We start from the raw sequence: 17,735 nt of genomic DNA, 5'->3' as shown, positions 1-17,735 counted from the left end.
AGAGAGAGAGAGAGAGAGAGAGAATGTTTTAGGCTATGAAGGTTTGTTTCTCTAAGATTAGTAAGAATCAAATTGTAACCATTGATTTCTAAAGCAAGAATAGATTCAAATTCCCTCTCCATATTCCATGATCTTGAGAAATTATTTAAGCTATGTAAGGTTCTCTTTTGTTCTACAAGAAGTGAATATTTAAACTCAGGGTGCCATTTTCCTGATGGAGATATCCTTGACACATTGTCTAGTATGTGATAAACATTACAATAATAATAGCTTCTGTCTTTCATGATGTGAGTTGTCATCGGAGTATACAGTGAATTTTTATTGACATTATGTTTAGTTCTATTGTGTTCATGAGAATTGGTGACATTTCAGTTGATCATTTCTTAAAGAGTAAATCCATCTTTTTGCTCTTTTTGCTAGAAATAGGAATATAAACCCAAAGGAAGGTGAATACCGCTTAAATATCTGTAAGTTAGCCACCAGGGATCCCATAATAACCACATTATGAAAACCTGCACTTGCAGCACTGGATGAATAGTGATGATAGATCACAACGATCCTGTTTCTTCTTTGTAGCCGTGGATATATTCAGAGGCACCATGGCATAGCCTATGGATGCAGGAGGTTGAAAAAAAGCCAGAGTGGAAGGCAGGTCCTTGTCCATAAGGATGGTTGCCAAGGGAGCTTTGCCTTGTTGAATTTTAACATACGAAGTATGCTAAACTTTGTATGTTAAGCTTTAACTTGGTAGAAGAAGCAGTTTTATACATATGCCCAGCATATGTTCCGTCGTTCAACCTTTAGTGTGATAGATATATTAGTTCCCTTGAGACTAATTCATGAACTGAAATGTCATCCCATTGTCTCTTGTGTGCTGGTCTCCTCAGGCCTTGTAACCATTGCAAGCATATAAGAGGCAGGGGTGGCAAACGGGCATTCCTTCAATGGTGTACACAGTTGTTAACATGATGGAATATATTCCAACTAGAGAATAATCTTCTCAGAATCCCAACCACTGCGTAAGCTCATTCCTGAACTATTAAGAATCCTGTGAATCTCAGAGAGTATTTGAGTATTCTCTAACCCTGTGTCAGCCTGTACCCTTCCTGATTACCAAGTGTCCTTAAAGTGGTAGAAGCTCAATATTACATATTGGCACTGGGTCCTGTAAATACAGTAATTTCATATCCTGGAGGAATCCTTTGTCTCTTTTGTTTGACTTTTTGTTTTGTTTCAGACTCGGCCTTGCTGTGTAGCACTGGTTGGCCTGGATCTCTCTATGGAGCCCAGAGCATCCCTAAACTTGTTCTCTTCTTCTGCCTCAGTTTCCAGAGTGCTGGGATTACAGGCTCTATACGTCGCTTCTAATTTTATATTTCTCTTTTCTTGAGATAAAGATACAGTATGGTCCCAGATCTACCATGTAATTAAGGCTGGCCTAGATGTGGTAATACACTTGCCTTGACCTCCTGAGTTATGGGGTTAATGGTATGCTCCCCAAGTCAACTCGTAACACTTAATTCTCCAGAGTCCAGTGGTTCTGTGCCATAATGTGGGTTAAAACAGGAAGCAGGATTACACTTGATTCTGTAACCTCAACCCTGAGCAATATTTCTCTCAGTACATTCTAGAGAGAACCAAACCACCCTCACCATGAGAACCATATTCTCAAAGTGTCTGAAAGGCTCACTCCCTACCTCTGGGATTTAAGTTCTCTCTGCTTTTCCGACTTTATTGTTCTTGGTGGCTCAAGATACCCTTTAAGCTACGTGGTGCTTTGTCAAATAAAGATGTAAATGTTTATTTTCCAAATAAGTAAAATATGGAGTAAATTATACCCAGTTTGATGGGGATAGAGTTCCTGAGAAGATGATTAATCTTTTCTTCCTCTTCGCATTTATTTTGGTAGAAAATGCAAACAGTATTTATTTTTCAGATGGCGAGCCTCAGACAACCCTGTGTTTGCTTCCCCAAGACACATTTCACATGCTGTCAAGGCAGACTTTTTCCAAGTCCTGCTGGTGCTAATTGCCTTTATAGATCAAGTTGTTAAACTTGAGTTATAGTTTAATTATGCAGAAGGAGAATACATGCTTGTCTATGCTATAAATGATTTCATTCTGTTGTGGAATGAATGGAATGTAAGGACCTGTTCCTCTTAGAGATTTCCAGCATTTTGGAGGTCTTCCCTGATGTCTCTCTGAATCATTATGCTACCTGAAATTGTTCACGTCAAAAATATGTGAAATGAAAAACAAGAGATTGAAAATCCATTTGGAGGATGGAGTCACCAAAGAAGAGCTCAGTTAAACATCAAAGCAAATCCAAGCATCTGTGGAATGTTAGCTCAGACTTTCTCCTCCTCTGTCTGGTATTCAGGGTAAGGATTCAGTCAGCCCAAGAGGCTACTTCTGGGCCAACTGTTGTCTTTGAATCATAAATTCAGAATGTGTTAGAAAGACTTTGGTGGAAAATGGTGTGATCTGGGCTCTGAAGAACCCAAGAATGCTTGATGTTGGGAAAGAGATGAGCTTGTAGATGCTTTCCCTGTGAGAAATATGAAGTATCAGTGCATATGTTTGCATTAAATCAGAATTCAGAAAAGATATGGTAGAGGCTAGAAGAGATTAAACAAGAGAGCAGAGGGCAGGGCAGGGGGAAGTAAACCCAGGCAGTGTTGTTTACATAAACGCTGATTATATCTCCTAAAGAAGGTTGATCCTTCAGTTCCTCATATGCACCCATTCAAAGGGAAATCATTAAAGAAAAAGCAAGGAAATGCACTGTAATCATTCTTACTACCAATAAAAATCTTAAGATGATATGATATAAAAGTCAAAACTACCTCAGTTTTAAAATTTATTTTGTAAAAAAAAAAAAAAGAAATAAAAAAAATCAAATAGCACTTGCTGTTCATATCAGGGTTTAGCATCTGTTGAATATTCACACATATACAACTTCTATAGTTTATGAGCATCCATACTATGTGAGCTTTGCTCAGAGTTTTCTATTCCATTAATAAGAGATGCCCTTTGCAGCCCCCTGAACAGATTCCACAGTTATTTTAGAGAGCCGAACTGAATAAGGAAGATGATACCTATTCCCAGATGGAGTTATAGATTTTTGTGGGTCCATTAGACTCTTCAGGAATGCAGAGTTGCAAGGAATCACTTTTGGTTATGGGAACAGCTCCACTAATTCCTTTAATAAGATACATCTGTGCCCATTTTTCAAGACCCCTTCACCCCAATTCCTTTGTATCAACCTCAAGCCTGAGAAGCACCATCTGGTATTTCCACCTCTTTCTTCTCCAGCACATTAGTCCAGGAGTTAATCTGCTAGCCATAAGTTGGCTTCAAGGTTGAATTTCAATACTCCCAACAGTTCTGATCATGCAGACATATAAGCTCAAAACGGTGATGAATTATAAAGTACTATAAGAGCATATACATGTACATATATATATATATATATATATATATGCTCCTATAGTACTTCAATATATATGTATATATGTGTTTATAAGCACACATATACACATGAAACCTAACTTGGCTGGGCCATATGTGTGATGGTGGTGGTGGTGGTGGTGATGGTGGTGGTGGTGAGATGAAGATGAAGATGAAGATGTTGATGATGGTGAGTGTGAAGTCACATGAGAGGTTAGGAAGGAACATCAGAATGGAAGATACAGCACTGGGAGTTAGCAAATCTGGTAATGGAACATTTGAGGAACTGACAATAGGGGAGCCAGCAAGTTGGAACCAAAGTTTTTGAAGGAAGGGGTTGGAACCTGCAGCACTGAGCAGACCATAGTAGAGGCCATGATAAGGAAGTCCATTTTTATTCTATTAAATATGGAAATGTTTTAAAGGAAATTGTCCGATTGCTGTTTTCTGCCCTAAGTTCTATATATTTCTGAGATTCAATTTGAAATTTTCAAAAGGAAGAATTACAAAATGGTCTTTATAACACAGTGAATTTTCTGGCATTTGATTCACACAATTAGGTAGAGTCTCAAATTGTCAGGAAGCCTACTCATTTCCCCTCCAGTGTGACTGAGCATCTCGGGAACATAATCATTAGGGCCCTCAGGCTGAGACACTGCAGTTATCTTTCCAACCCTAGCATTCCTTTGCTCCCTACCCCATAGGCTCCTCTGGATGCCTGTATTTTATGAGTTTATGTTCAGTGCAAGTCTGTATAGATGAACTCAAATACTGGACATGGCAATTGTGGGGACTCTTTAACAGAAATCCAGATGAAATACTAAGATACTTGGATGATTCATACAACTTAATCCCAACTATGTCTGGACACTCCTGCCAAACTCATTCGAATGAAGAGATTCTAAACAAAAGAAGAGTTATAGTGGCTATTTTCAACTGAGGACAAATGTTCTTCCAACTCATGATGGTTACACCTGGAGAGGTTTTGCCTGGGACTAAGGTGATGCTGGTGTCTGGCCAATAGATTCCAGAGATGCAGTCAAAGGCCCCATGTCAGCACAGAGTATACAAGACAGGCCCCTCAGCAAAGAATCTTCTCTGTCTGGAAATTTCATTAGTGCTGAATTTGTTTTGTTTTTTTAATTATTATTATGTTATAAATAATGTTTATGTGCTGAGAAAAAACAATTGTCGTATGAATAGAGATGTTTTGCTTAATGGAGAGAAGAATCCATTAAAAGGAATGTGAGATACACATTACTTAACTGTGAAAAGTATTCACCCACTGGCAACTATGTGTCTTAAAAGGAGAGGCATGAAGAATATTTTCAGTAGGTGAAGAATGCTTCAGAGTTTGTACTTATCATTTGCATTTCTCCCCAGATACACTGTGACTAGCCTTTCTTAACTATTATAAGCTATGAACTCACACATTCCTGTGTGGCTTTTTCCTGCTTCAACATCCAGAGGCCTTGTTCTAATCCTTCACTCGGGGCTGAAGCTTCCATCTTAGAGAAGCCTTCTGAGAACAAAGATGTTTAACACACCATTATATACACTTTGTTATTTGGTTGGGCTTGAGCTCTTTTTTTGGCTGGAAACTATGAGTGAAATAAGATGAACTTTGCAATAAATGGTGCTGAGATGTCTTAGCCATTATTACTAGTAACATTTCGTAGGTGTGAGATCTGAACAGAGTTCCCAAACTAAGCCACCTAGTAGGTCAAATTTTCTTATCATGTCACCACAGTAGAGGTAGGACCATGCTTTACCTGGCGAGAGAAGCAACAGAGAACACCAAGAGATGAGGATTGAAAAGATGGTCTTATTAAATAGAGAAAAATCAGTCCACACACATTTATTCTTAACTGTGTGTCTGTGTACATGTGATTGCGGATGTCTACAGAGGTCAGAGGCGTAGGTGACCCTGAAGCTGGTTATAAGCTTGGTTATGAGCTGCCTGATTTGACTGTTGAATTTCTATTCTGCAAGAGCAATATGCACTTTTAACCACTAAGCCATCTCCACCACTGCAGAAACAATTATTTGTATGCATATATATGGATACATACATACATGCATATATTTATGTGTGTGAACACAGGAAGGCACACACCAGATTGTTTTTGGCATGTATTAGTGGAGATAGGGAGAAGGAATAAGGAAGGACTTTGTTACTTAAAAATCGTGTTACTAGAAAAAGAATTATGTATGATTGAAACTTAGTAAGTGCTATCAGCTTAGGTTAATATTCTAGATGCTTAGAGATACGAAGGTATTTTTCAGTGGCAGGTATTAACGGAAGGTGACTTTAGGATAGAAGAGAATAAGTTTTAAGACAAATAACATTGATGTGTAAGGAGAAATTACAGCCACTAGCTTAATGAATATTGTGTATATATCATGAAGCAGTGTGTAAGGTAATATCTTCCTTCTCAAGGTATGGCTCCCTTGTTAAGCTGCAGAGGAACACAAGGCCAGATGGCATGGACTCATTTTGCCTCCAGACCAAACAATAAATTTTCTCCCACCTCTCCTTACAGAATTGGTTTTGATCATTACAGGACTGTAATCTTCACTCTGGGAATAGACCTAGCACTGAGGTCCTCCTCGGGATGCTGACCGGATGATTATGATAATTCTCTTCCAGCTTTCCTTCCTTCCCTATCTGGTAGTTTATGCTCAACATATCCTGGACCAGAAATCCAGCCACAAAATTAAAACATTCTGCTTATTGAGGCCAAATGCACATTGCTCAGGTAGAAATATTAAGGGATAAAATGGTACCTTAAAAAGTATTTAAAGTCACTTAACCCCCACTAAAGGCTTCTCTGGATGTAAGTAAAGATCTTTGTATGCCACAGTAATTTCTTTTTTAAAAAGTTTGCTATTATGAAAGAACTAATAGCAAATGAAAATTACAAAATAATATCTGAATATGAACTTAATCAGCAGTGCTGTTTTGCTTCACACTTAGTGAACAGGAGAAATAATTTTTGTCAAACACTTGAAATAATGAACTTAAAGATATACATATAGTCACTGAGGAAAATGAAACTCACCACAGGTTTTTAAATGAATATTATAGATGCAATAGCTTTGTCATTACTGTGTTGATAGACTGTTATTTATTCTTGAACCATGATACATTCTGAATGTGGGTCAAATTCTGTAGGCATGATTGTATCCCTAAGACCTAGTGTCTGAAACCAGTTCTGGTTGGTACATGATTCCTTTCTCAATGTTTTATGTTCCTGTTCCTATTTTTCAGACCCACTATGAAAATGGAGAATATATCATCAGGCAGGGTGCAAGAGGAGACACCTTCTTTATCATCAGCAAAGGGAAGGTAAGCTTTAGCATCACATGCAGGAATGTATGTATGCACTGAGCCTTGTGCTATGTGAGTTGCCCCTTCTTCATCTGAAAATTCATCTCCCAAGGAGGATGTAAGAAAAGAAGGCGATTAACCTTGCATCTAGATATTAATAACGATGACAGTAGATGCTACTGAGAAGTCTGCATAAACAGAAAGACGTCCATCATCAAAATACAATACAATATGATACAATGAAGTACAGTATAGTACAATACAGTACAGTATAATACAATACAATCTATCTTGTTTTTAAGAACAGAAACCTTCCTAAAAATGAAACAGCTGGGCCTTAGAATTTATGGCCCCAACTTTAATCTTCAGTAAAATTAACTTGTTTTACTTTTCTTAGGCCAATGAGTGGATGTTCTAAGGGCAATGTTGATATATATATATATATATATATATATATATATATATATATATATATATATATTACATATGTATATATTATATTGTAGTTTCATGGAGAGTGTTAATTGAATGCCAAGAAACTATGAAGAATGCTATGAAGTATAGGCTGAGGGATAAAAACAATTATGGCATGCAGACAATGCATATGATAATTACAAGAAATGCGAGAGGCTGAAAATACAATGACTAGTGCTCTTCAAACAGGATTACATTATTAAAACAGCACAATAGTCTAAAGAAATCTATTTATGTAAGAAAATAAAATAAAAGCAATCCAGAGATCTGGCCAATCTACTGTTCTTTGCAGGTAAGGGTATAAAAGTACCCTGCTTTCAATAAATTTTTCTGGTCCAGGGGCCAGAACAGGACTCTTTAGAATGTCACTTAGTCTTGATTACTGAAGTGCTTATGATTATGTGATCTTATATTACTTTAGGTTGTTTGTTTGTTTGTTTGTTTTGGTTTTTTATTTTTATTTTTTGAGACAGGGTTTCTGTGTATAGTCCTGGCTGTCCTGGAACTCACTCTGTAGACCAGGCTGGCCTTGAACCCAGAAATCCACCTGCTTCTGCCTCCCAAGTACTGGGATTAAAAGCATGCGCCACCATGCCCAGCTTAGGTTTTAGTCTACATGAATCTATTATAATATTTACTTTTGAACTATGAAATTAAATAAATTTAGTTAGACCAATCCTCTAACCTCATTAGTCAATTACTTAAACTTAACATTTCTTTATAAGTTATCTTTAAAGAGTATCTCTGTGTATCAGGTTTGATGAGAGATATGGAGGGAAAGGCAAATAGAGAAGACTTACATACCTTTTTATTATTGAAAGTGAACTCATTTCTTAATATTTGCACAAAATGCCTAACTCTGAGACTGTAGAACTCACACCAGAGGGCTTACAGAAATGGTGTAAATTGGAAGTGAGGAAGACTCTAAATCTTAGTGACTTAGATTCTAGGTGATTCTAGTGTGCTAGTTTTGAATCAAGATTACACATATGTCAATGTTTATAGCAATGGTGGACCATCCTAAAATATACATAATCTTTAAATAGTATCTACTCCTTAGGTTAACATCTACTCCTTAGGTTAACATTAGGTCTAACACCTGATATAGAAATATACATCATGGACTGACTTTGTAAGAGTGTCATAAGGAGTCAGTGAAGAGAGCTGAATAGAAAAAGGTGCCTATAACCAGGCCAAAGACCTGAGTTCAATACTCAGGGCCTGCATAGTAAGAAAAAAGAGAGAGAGAGAGAGAGAGAGAGAGAGAGAGAGAGAGAGAGAGAGAGAGAGAGAGAGAGAGAGAATCAACCTCTGCAAATTGTCTTCAGACCTCTACTTGGACACGTTGGAACTAGGACATATGCATGCTTACCTACGTGTGTGTGCAAATGAGTGCTTGTACATACGCGCAAGATAAATAAAAATTAAATATTTTTAATGTCCAAACACAATTAGGGTTAGAATCATTTTTTGCATCTTCCAATGTTCAGGGATAAGAAAATGCTAACATGCTGTAGTTTCTGTAACAGACAGGCAAACTTTGTTTATTCACTGTCTTCTTTGTTAACTAACACCAATTAAAGAATCTTGGGGAATAAAATCCTAATGGTAATAAGCCATTTGAGGATCACCGGAGGATGCTATATCCTGGAGTCTGGCTTTGCTTTATCTTTCCAAATTGCAAATTCTTTGCTGCAAAAATGTGGCTATGCTTAGCCGATAGGAAGGACACCCTGCAGTCATTTATGACTGTCCCATTTACTGCAAATTGCCAGTATTGCCTGAAGGAATAGAGGTTTGTAACCCATTTTAGTGGAAAACAGGTGTATCAGTGGTACTGTTTTATGAGCTTTGTACTGTGTATAAATAGAAGCACTTGGAGATATACCCCAGGAAGCAATTACTCTGGCAGTACTTTGGTGCAGTCCTACAAGTTGAGAAATCGTCATAATGTATTAGATTTCTTTGACCCAGTCAAGTTTTTCTCTAAACCACCCATAGACTTTTTCTTAGTTGCTCAGCTCATACACATTATTTGTTATGATACACAACTCTGACGATTGTTATATTCATTATACTAATTCTGATAATGATACAATAAAATTACACTAGTCTCCTCTGTATGGAGACTAGTCATGGTCCTAATGTAAATATGCTATAAAATTAGAATTTTATAGAACTTATTTATTACAGGTTAGCCCACATAAACTTCTGCTCCCATGAATTTATAAAATTTATAAAGAGTAATACTGGTAAATACCTTTTCCCCCCAAAATTATGTTTTCATTTGTTTCATTTTCATTTATTTTGTGTGAATGTGTGAGGGGGGGGGGATGCGTGATGCATGTGTCACTCTGTGTGTTTGTGTGTGTGTGTGTGTGTGTGTGTGTGTGTGTGTGTGTGTGTGTAAAAGGTGCAGGTCATAGGACAATTTGCAGAGATTGGGGGTTGGTTCTCGCCTTCCATGATGTGGGTCCCAGGGATTGATCTCAAGTAATGAGGCTTCTCTGCTCACTGAGCCCTCACACCTGCCCCGTAAAGATACTCTCTTGGTTACCACTTGTCTCGGTTACTTATCTATTGCTATGGTAAGACATTGTTGCGAAGGCAAATAATAAAAGAAAACACTTTTATTTGTTGCTTATGGTTTTGGAGGACTGGAGTCCAGATCCCAGAACAAACACAGGGCATTAGGAACAACTTGGATCTCAGATTCATCTGCCAGTTTAGAGGCAGAGAAACCAAAGACACTGGAGATGGCCCCAGTCTTTTGACACTCCTAGGCTAGACCCCACTGACACATCTCCTTCAACAATGGTACACTCCCTAATCTTTACCAAACAATTCTACCAATTAGGGACTAGGTATGCAAACATATGAGCGTAGAGGGGCCATTCATACTCAAACTACCACAATGCTGAACAGAAATTGTCTTTTTAGAAAGTGATGTCTGATAGGAGACACACTACAGTGACAGTAGAGCAAAAAATGGATTTCTCCTTTTTCAGTTTTATTTATCTAAATGTAAGCTATATTTTATTCTTCCACTGAATACATGCATTCAAAAGAGAAACATAATATACATTTTTAAAAACTTGTTTTTCTCTTAATGGAAACCTATGGTTATATTTTCTAAAAACTGACGCTTGGTGATTGCAGTAGCAATGGCTAACTCAGAAAGTAAAATTATTCTGTATTTTAGTTGATGTACTCCTGTTATCTGGGAACATGGCATTTTTAACAGAAAGAGAAGGTATTCTGCAAATATCCCTGAGGTGTTGCATCAACACCTTACCTCTCTGTAATGAAATGTTATGAAATGAAACAGGATTATTAAATTTCAAATTAAAGTCCTGAGATACGGGGCTAGGGAGGTGGCTCCATTGTCATGAGAGCATACTCCTCCCGGAGAGGGCCTGAGTTTGGTTCCCAGTACCCACATCATGCAATTCTCTATAATTTCAGCTTTAAGGGATCCTATGACTCTAGCTTGCACAGTCACATACTCTCGCATGCACAAAATTGCCTCCCCCAGCTCCTCCAACATACATACCACATGCCCAATTCCCTGACACATATTATTAAAAGTGAATAAAAATACAAATCTCAACAATGAGCCCAAGACAGGACTAAATGCTTAATAGAGTTTCTAAGGGGGAGGGAAATGTTGACTTATTAAGTTCTAGTGACGCATAAACAAGCAGAATTCTAAGACATTATTGGCTAAGATTGCAAGATAAAAATATTCTGAAAACCGATTTGGCTGCTTCTTAAAAAGTTCATAAATGTTTACCATATGGCCCATCTGCTTTATACTTTATTTATTCTAGAGAAACAAAAATGTAGTTCTCTCAAATACATATCCACCAATGTTTGCAGCAGGGCAATCCAATAGAAAAATAGTCAAAAAGGATAACTGGATATCATCTTAAACATATATATATATAATTTGAAACGAATTGTTCTTCCTCCGTTAGCATCAGGAAAATGCTCTCTAATCCCCACTCTCCAAGATAATCAACCTTAAAATGCTAAGCACTAATGACACCTCTATTTATATTTAAAGACAGTGAAGGGTAGATATGTGCTCAGAGTCAACACCTAAAGAACTAAGCTTGTTTCATTTATAAACTTGTGTAAGCATTGGCCCTTCTGAAACCCTTATTCATGGGTGCCTGAAGACAAGTATAGAAATATCTGTAGAGACTTTGTTAATAATATAGTAACAACATATAAGAGTAAAACTGGGAGCTACGTCTTCATCTAGAGAATTGCTAAGCTGTATACAATTAATGTGATAGAATACTATGCAAATAGAGGACATGAAGTTTAGCTGCTTATATTAATGTTAATGAATCAGAACCTTTGAGAGTATGGGACCAGTGACTTCTACTCTAAGTAAGACTCCCCACTGAAGAGTCTTCATCTATTAAAGCCTCATCAACATGCAAATAAGTATTTCTATAATATAGCTTAGTGGTAACTGCCAGAGTTAAACCGAATTTTCATGGTTTGAAACACTGCGCAGAGGAGTAATCAAATGGATCAGTGGAGAATAATAATTGAATTCCCTCTCCCTTGCATAAACCTTCTTACTAGTAATAAAAGTTCTGATCATTGACATCCTGTGTCTATGCTAAGAAGCCTAAGCATGTCGTTTTCAATGTATTTAAGTATTTGGCTTATCTCAGTAAATTAGTTTTCGACTTTATGTATTTTACTGGTAGGTGAATTTTAATTATTCAGATTTTCTGGATGACAGGTGGTATTATTATCACTACTATATCTCAAAGAAGTAAATGAATGAAAAGGTACTATTTAGTGTAATTATATTTCTTCTAACAACAAGAAAATACCCTTGAAAACCAAAAGAAAGCCATTGTCAAGATACATCATTAAATTAATCAAAACGGTTGCTTCAGTGCAGGTAATAAAATCAGGAGTAGCAATGAAGATTTGCTGAAATAAAATATTTAGGATAAATTCTTAGGGAAGCATAGAATTTGCAGGCATGCAGTTGATTTAGATCAGTGGTTCTCAACTGTTTAAGGCTGCAACCCTTTAATTCAGTTCCTCATGTGTGGTGACCTCCCCCAAACCATAAAATTACTTCATTGCAGTAATTTTATTCCTGTTATAAATCCTAATATGTGTCTCCTCCAATGTGACCCATAGGTTGAGAATCCCTGATGTAGATGCTCATCTCTCTTTGTAGGTGAACGTTACTCGAGAAGACTCACCAAGTGAAGACCCAGTCTTTCTTAGAACTTTAGGGAAGGGAGATTGGTTTGGAGAGAAAGCCTTGCAGGGGTAAGTAGATCTAATGTGCAAACTTTTTGTTTAAGTACTGTCTTAGTTAGGGTTTTATTGCTGAGAAGAGAACCCATGCCCAAGACAACTCTTATAAAGAAAACATTTCATTGGAGCTGGCTTACAATTTCAGAGGTTTAGTCCATTATCATCATGGTGGGCACCATGGCAGCCTGCAAGCCGACACAATGCTGGAGGACCTGAGAGTTCTATATCTTAATCTGAAGGCAAACAGGAGGAGACTGTCTCCCACAGGCAGCCAGGAGAAGGCTCTGTGTCACAGTGGCCTGCCTCCACAAAGACTAACTTCCTCTCACAAGACTACACTTCCTCCAATAAGGTCACACCTCCTTACAGTACCTGCCACTTCTCATGAGCCGAGCATATTCAAACCACCGCAGGTACTACATACAATGAAATTAAAGTTAGTGAAATGTACCCTTCTTTTAGGGCCCATGCAAATACTAGATGCAGACCTGTGGTTATTGTATTCACTAAGTTCCAGCTGGATTTGTAGTCTGTTTATTTAAGCTGTAGGATTGAGTAAACTTCTAATATATACTTGTGGTCTTAATCAGAACACTTTTCAGCTTTGTGCTTCTTCAGTATACTGATCTAATTTGTTCCTTATCTGGTGATCACGCATTTGCCATTATATTTTTCCAAATATCAAAACTGGAAGATAGCATGTTCAATGTATCCTACTGTGTCCCAGTAGGATAGAGAAAGCATTATCTTCCTAAAATGATGCCCACAGAACTCCCAGCTTGATCTGTCTTTTTCTTCAATTGTTTAATGTTCTGTATAGGTCTCTATAGAATGATACTGCTTAATTTCAGTGGTCCAAAGCTCATCTGTTTCTATGTAAAACAGTGTCCTTTCTTATTGAGAAAACCAAAGTAAAAACCAAAATAAGGAAGATAAGCAAACCCTAGAAATTTTCTAATCCTTTGCGACTGAAGTCACGAGTACAGTGCTGGAAAAATTAATCATGATTGGGAGTAAAAAGATGGGTTTTTTTTGTAGTTTTATGCCACTGGATTCCAATGTCAAATAAAGATGACTTTCATAGTTAAAAGCAACATCCTTGAAGGTACATCATTATGAAAATTCCACCAAGTTTTGTTCTTTTTAGTATCTTCTTTGAAGAAAATACTTACTTTTGACAGTTTCATATATATATATTTCATATACACATATGTATATTATGATATATTGTGATCATATTCAATCCCTCATTGTCCTCTTTTATGTACCTTCATTTCCTCTAAACCCTTTCTTCCTAATAAGTCTCCCCCAATAGCTACCCCATTGATTAAAATGACCCCTTCATGTAGCAATAGTTAACAGTCAATAGCTCCTTAGGAAGGGCAGGGCCTCGTGGAGTCCCCCACTATCCCTGATGGGACGTCCTAGGTACTGTCTTATACAGGTATCTGTTGTTCTTCTTGTGTTCCTGAATTCAACTGCTGAGTCTCTGGGTGGCAGTGATCCCTGGCAGCGCGTCCCTATTCTCTGGGTCTTCCTTTCCACAGTATCCCCAGGGCTTTGGATGGGGGACAATATTGATGTGTCATTTGGGGCTGAATACTCAATGGTTTCATTCTCAGCACCGTTGCCAGTTATAAAACCAGACATTCCTACTCTATGTAAAAAGGAACTTCTTTGCTCCAGATTGACAGTAGCACCGTCTTTGTGTATAAATAAAAAAAGAAATTAGAAGGAAACTTAACATGTTTAAAGTAGTGTACTCCCTTGTTGGCCTTATGACCTTCCCAGCATGAGGCTCTGAGTAGGTTTACAGTGTCAGACGTATACTACTATCATAGAGTGGGCCTCCGATCCAGTCCCTAAGCAGTTGGTTACTCCTAATATAGTCATGCCATTATTGCCCTGATGGGAATATCTTACCTGGCAGGTTGATAGTGCAGCAAGCATAGCCGTATCTAGGTGAAACTACTGATGGGTTTTTACTAAGTAGCTTTTAAAGTACCCTGCAGTACTATGTATGCTAGCCAGCAGGAAAGAAAATTCCTGTCCAGTTCCAATTTGACTTCTCTGTCTTCTTTAACCAGTGTGAGATCTCTTTGGCCATCTCTTCTTAGGAAGGGTGGAGGCCCACGGAGTCCCCTCTATCTATGGGCTTTTTCACTTATGTTTCAGTTCCTGAATAATGACTCATTGGTTTATTGTTTATTTTTAAATACCTAGGCCATGAGCTCGGCTTGTTCCCACTAGCTTATAACTTACACTAACCCCTTTATACTATTCTATGCCTGCCACGTGGCTAGTTACCTCTCCTCGGTTTCATATGTCCAACTTGTTGCAGTTATGGACAGATAATATCTCCCCGTACCCTGGTGTGGTTGACTCTTTCTCACAGTTCCTCTTTCTCTCTCTTCCAGATGTCACACCTTCTAATTCTCCCTTAGTTTACTGGTCATCAGATTTTTATTGGCATGTGATGCTTCCAAACAGTACACAAGAGATTATGTATTCCTTCTATCTAGCTAATTCTGGTGAATAACCAAGAGGTACTGAAATTTATTATCAATGCTACATCCTGATTCTAGAACTCAGACCCTGACTGCTATAAAAGCCTGGCTCTAGAGGTAACATTCCTTAGTTCCATTTTAGTGGTAGAATTAGAATTTTAGGGCCTATAGAGTCCCCTTAAGCTATATTATCTATATCCATTCCAATAGCATATTATTGCTGGGTAAGTTTGGAGTCACTTATATAGTCCCGTTGATTGCATTGAATAAAGCAAATTATACACTATTGTTTGACTAAATGATCTTTTTTTGTCATATGATAACGGCTTCTGCATGCCAGAAGAAAAGGGCAAAATATCTTTCTTCTTATGTAAGTTCTTCCCTGTGTGCATAAAAACAATATTTGTGTTGAAATTATTTTACCAGCATGAGATAATTCATTTACACTTTGGCTTATTGTTCCATCATATCTCTCTCCAACCTGAACCGTGTAGCTCATATGTAAGAATCAGGTGTCAGAGGCTGGGCATGGTGGCACATGCCTTTAATCCCAGCACTTGGGAGGCAGGCGAATTTCTGAGTTCGAGGAGGTCAGCCTGGTCTACAGAGTGAGTTCCAGGACAGCCAGGACTATACAGAGAAACCCTGTCTCAAAAAAAAAAAAAAAATAGAATCAGGTGTCAGATTCTAAAGCAATCATGCAGTGTGTATGCCTAGTAATGATAACTATGTAAGACCAAGATGAATCAGCTTGAGACATGGAGAGCTCCTCCCCTCCCAGTTTCATTTCCACTATCACACATGATCAAATATTTTACCTGAGATGTCTGACTTGGGTTGGACTTCACTTTTTCATTTACTAAATATGAGACCCTGATAGACTTTCTTTCCATCTATAATGGAGGTTATGATTACACCTTACTTTGGTGGTTTTTGTGTGAATTGTACAAGAGGACACTTGTGAGGCATTTGGGGTGAATATCTAGAAATTCATTGAGTGCCTCCCAAAAGCTAACTGTTGTCATTGTCACCACTGCCTGTTCAGTTTCAGCTTCATCATTACTTTATCAGTAATCTCATTTGTAAATAGTTCTGTTACTCCTTAGCTGATATTTAAAGCACTTGCCAAATTGTTCCAGGAAGATTTAAAGTCAACCACTCATTAGTTTGTAACTCTGGGCAAGCCAGATAACCTCTGTTCCATCCCTTTCTAATTCTGCAAATTAAGCTAATCGAACTAGTTTCCTTAAATCATAGCCTCTGATTCTGTGAGATCTGGCCTTTTTAATGCTGGAACAGATTTCTGAATACCAAATGTAGCCCTGAAGCTGAAATAGTACTATCTAATACTAGACCATTGTCATCATGGGCCTCCTGTACAGCAACTGCTTCAGCTGTTGTCTTTTATTTTGAAGAACTGAGCCACATACAAATCCTGGAATGCTTATACACAAGGTAATAAGCTGAAGTCGGTTTTGAATAAACTTCTATTTCCCCAGGCTCTTCCCTCATGGACATGATCATAAGCAAGTTACTTAATATCCTGGAGCCTGCTTTCTGGCTCCATGTATTTTATTTTAAAAATAATAAAATTGTAGGAGACAAATATTCCAGTTAAATTTAGTTATGACTAGTTTATTTGAAAATAAGACATTACAGATACAATGCAAAGTTTTCTGTCTTCTTCTGGTTTCTCGTTTCTGCCAGTATCACTGTTCAGAAGTTTGCTGCATACAATTAAACAATATAGTGTCAGTCTATAGTTGGTACTATAGACTTTGCTCACCTTCATAAAAATAGACTAACAGTAGATAAATATCTATCATGATTTTAACGTGTATGTTCAGCTTAATTTTGAAACTCTTTTTATATGGGCATCTCCCTTCTCTGTGTGCCTCTATATCAAAAATAATCTTAAATAATGCATTCATTGGTTTTAGGGACTAATATAACCCATTATGACTTCATTTTCATTTTGTTGCCATCTGTAAAGACCTGCTTTTCAAATGTGGTCATATACTCAGGCATAGGACTTGAGAACTGAGGGAGCACATTTCCATATCAAACTGGGCCATTTCTTCTGAAAGGTTCTACTGTGGGATATCGCTGCAGTCCTTGCTCGCAGTGCATGTTCTAGACATACTGAAATCTCTTTTGTCATCTATTCCATGAGATATTTCACATTTACACACTCAGTTCCCATCATGTATGTCTGGGTTTTCCTGTCATCAATGAATAATTAAACTTACAACGAGCTCCATCTCTGAGTCAGAACTATGTTGCCAGCATCTTACAGGACTTGACTAGTTAGGGATATAGAAGCTAATTGGTTGTACAGCTACCTACACCTACAATACATACATATCCTGTTATATGTTGATATAAAATATCTAGGATACAACTAATGACTTACCTTTAACACAAAGGAAACCATCTGAGGAGACATGAAAATATATTCAGACATATTTACACAGACAATCTCCTTTTCTCAATTACTGATGATAGTATATAAGCAGCTTAACATTTGGACAACATTATCTAACCCAACAGCAAAGAGGATTTTAAAATTTTTATGTTTGTGTGTGTGTGTGTGTGTATGTGTGTGTGCATGTGTGTGTGTGTGTGTATGTGTGTATGTGTGTGTATGTGTGTGTGCATGTGTGTGTATGTGTGTGT

At 37.5% G+C, this 17,735-nt stretch overlaps 1 protein-coding gene across 3 annotated transcripts in view; it reads left to right on the top strand.

Annotated features, from left to right (window-relative positions):
- Positions 1-17,735, top strand: part of Prkg1 (protein kinase cGMP-dependent 1) — a 1,174,992-nt gene that overhangs the window by 967,035 nt on the left and 190,222 nt on the right. For all 3 annotated transcript variants that reach the window (XM_029531419.1, XM_021187092.2, XM_021187085.2), the window contains 2 exons: positions 6,721-6,798; positions 12,470-12,564. In XM_029531419.1, coding sequence (XP_029387279.1) covers positions 6,721-6,798; positions 12,470-12,564 — 173 coding nt within the window. The remainder of the gene's footprint in view (positions 1-6,720; positions 6,799-12,469; positions 12,565-17,735) is intronic.

This window comes from Mus pahari, chromosome 1 (genome assembly GCF_900095145.1).
Source record: "Mus pahari chromosome 1, PAHARI_EIJ_v1.1, whole genome shotgun sequence".
Taxonomy (NCBI): domain Eukaryota; kingdom Metazoa; phylum Chordata; class Mammalia; order Rodentia; family Muridae; genus Mus; species Mus pahari.
This window is presented reverse-complemented; position numbering and strand designations above follow the sequence as displayed.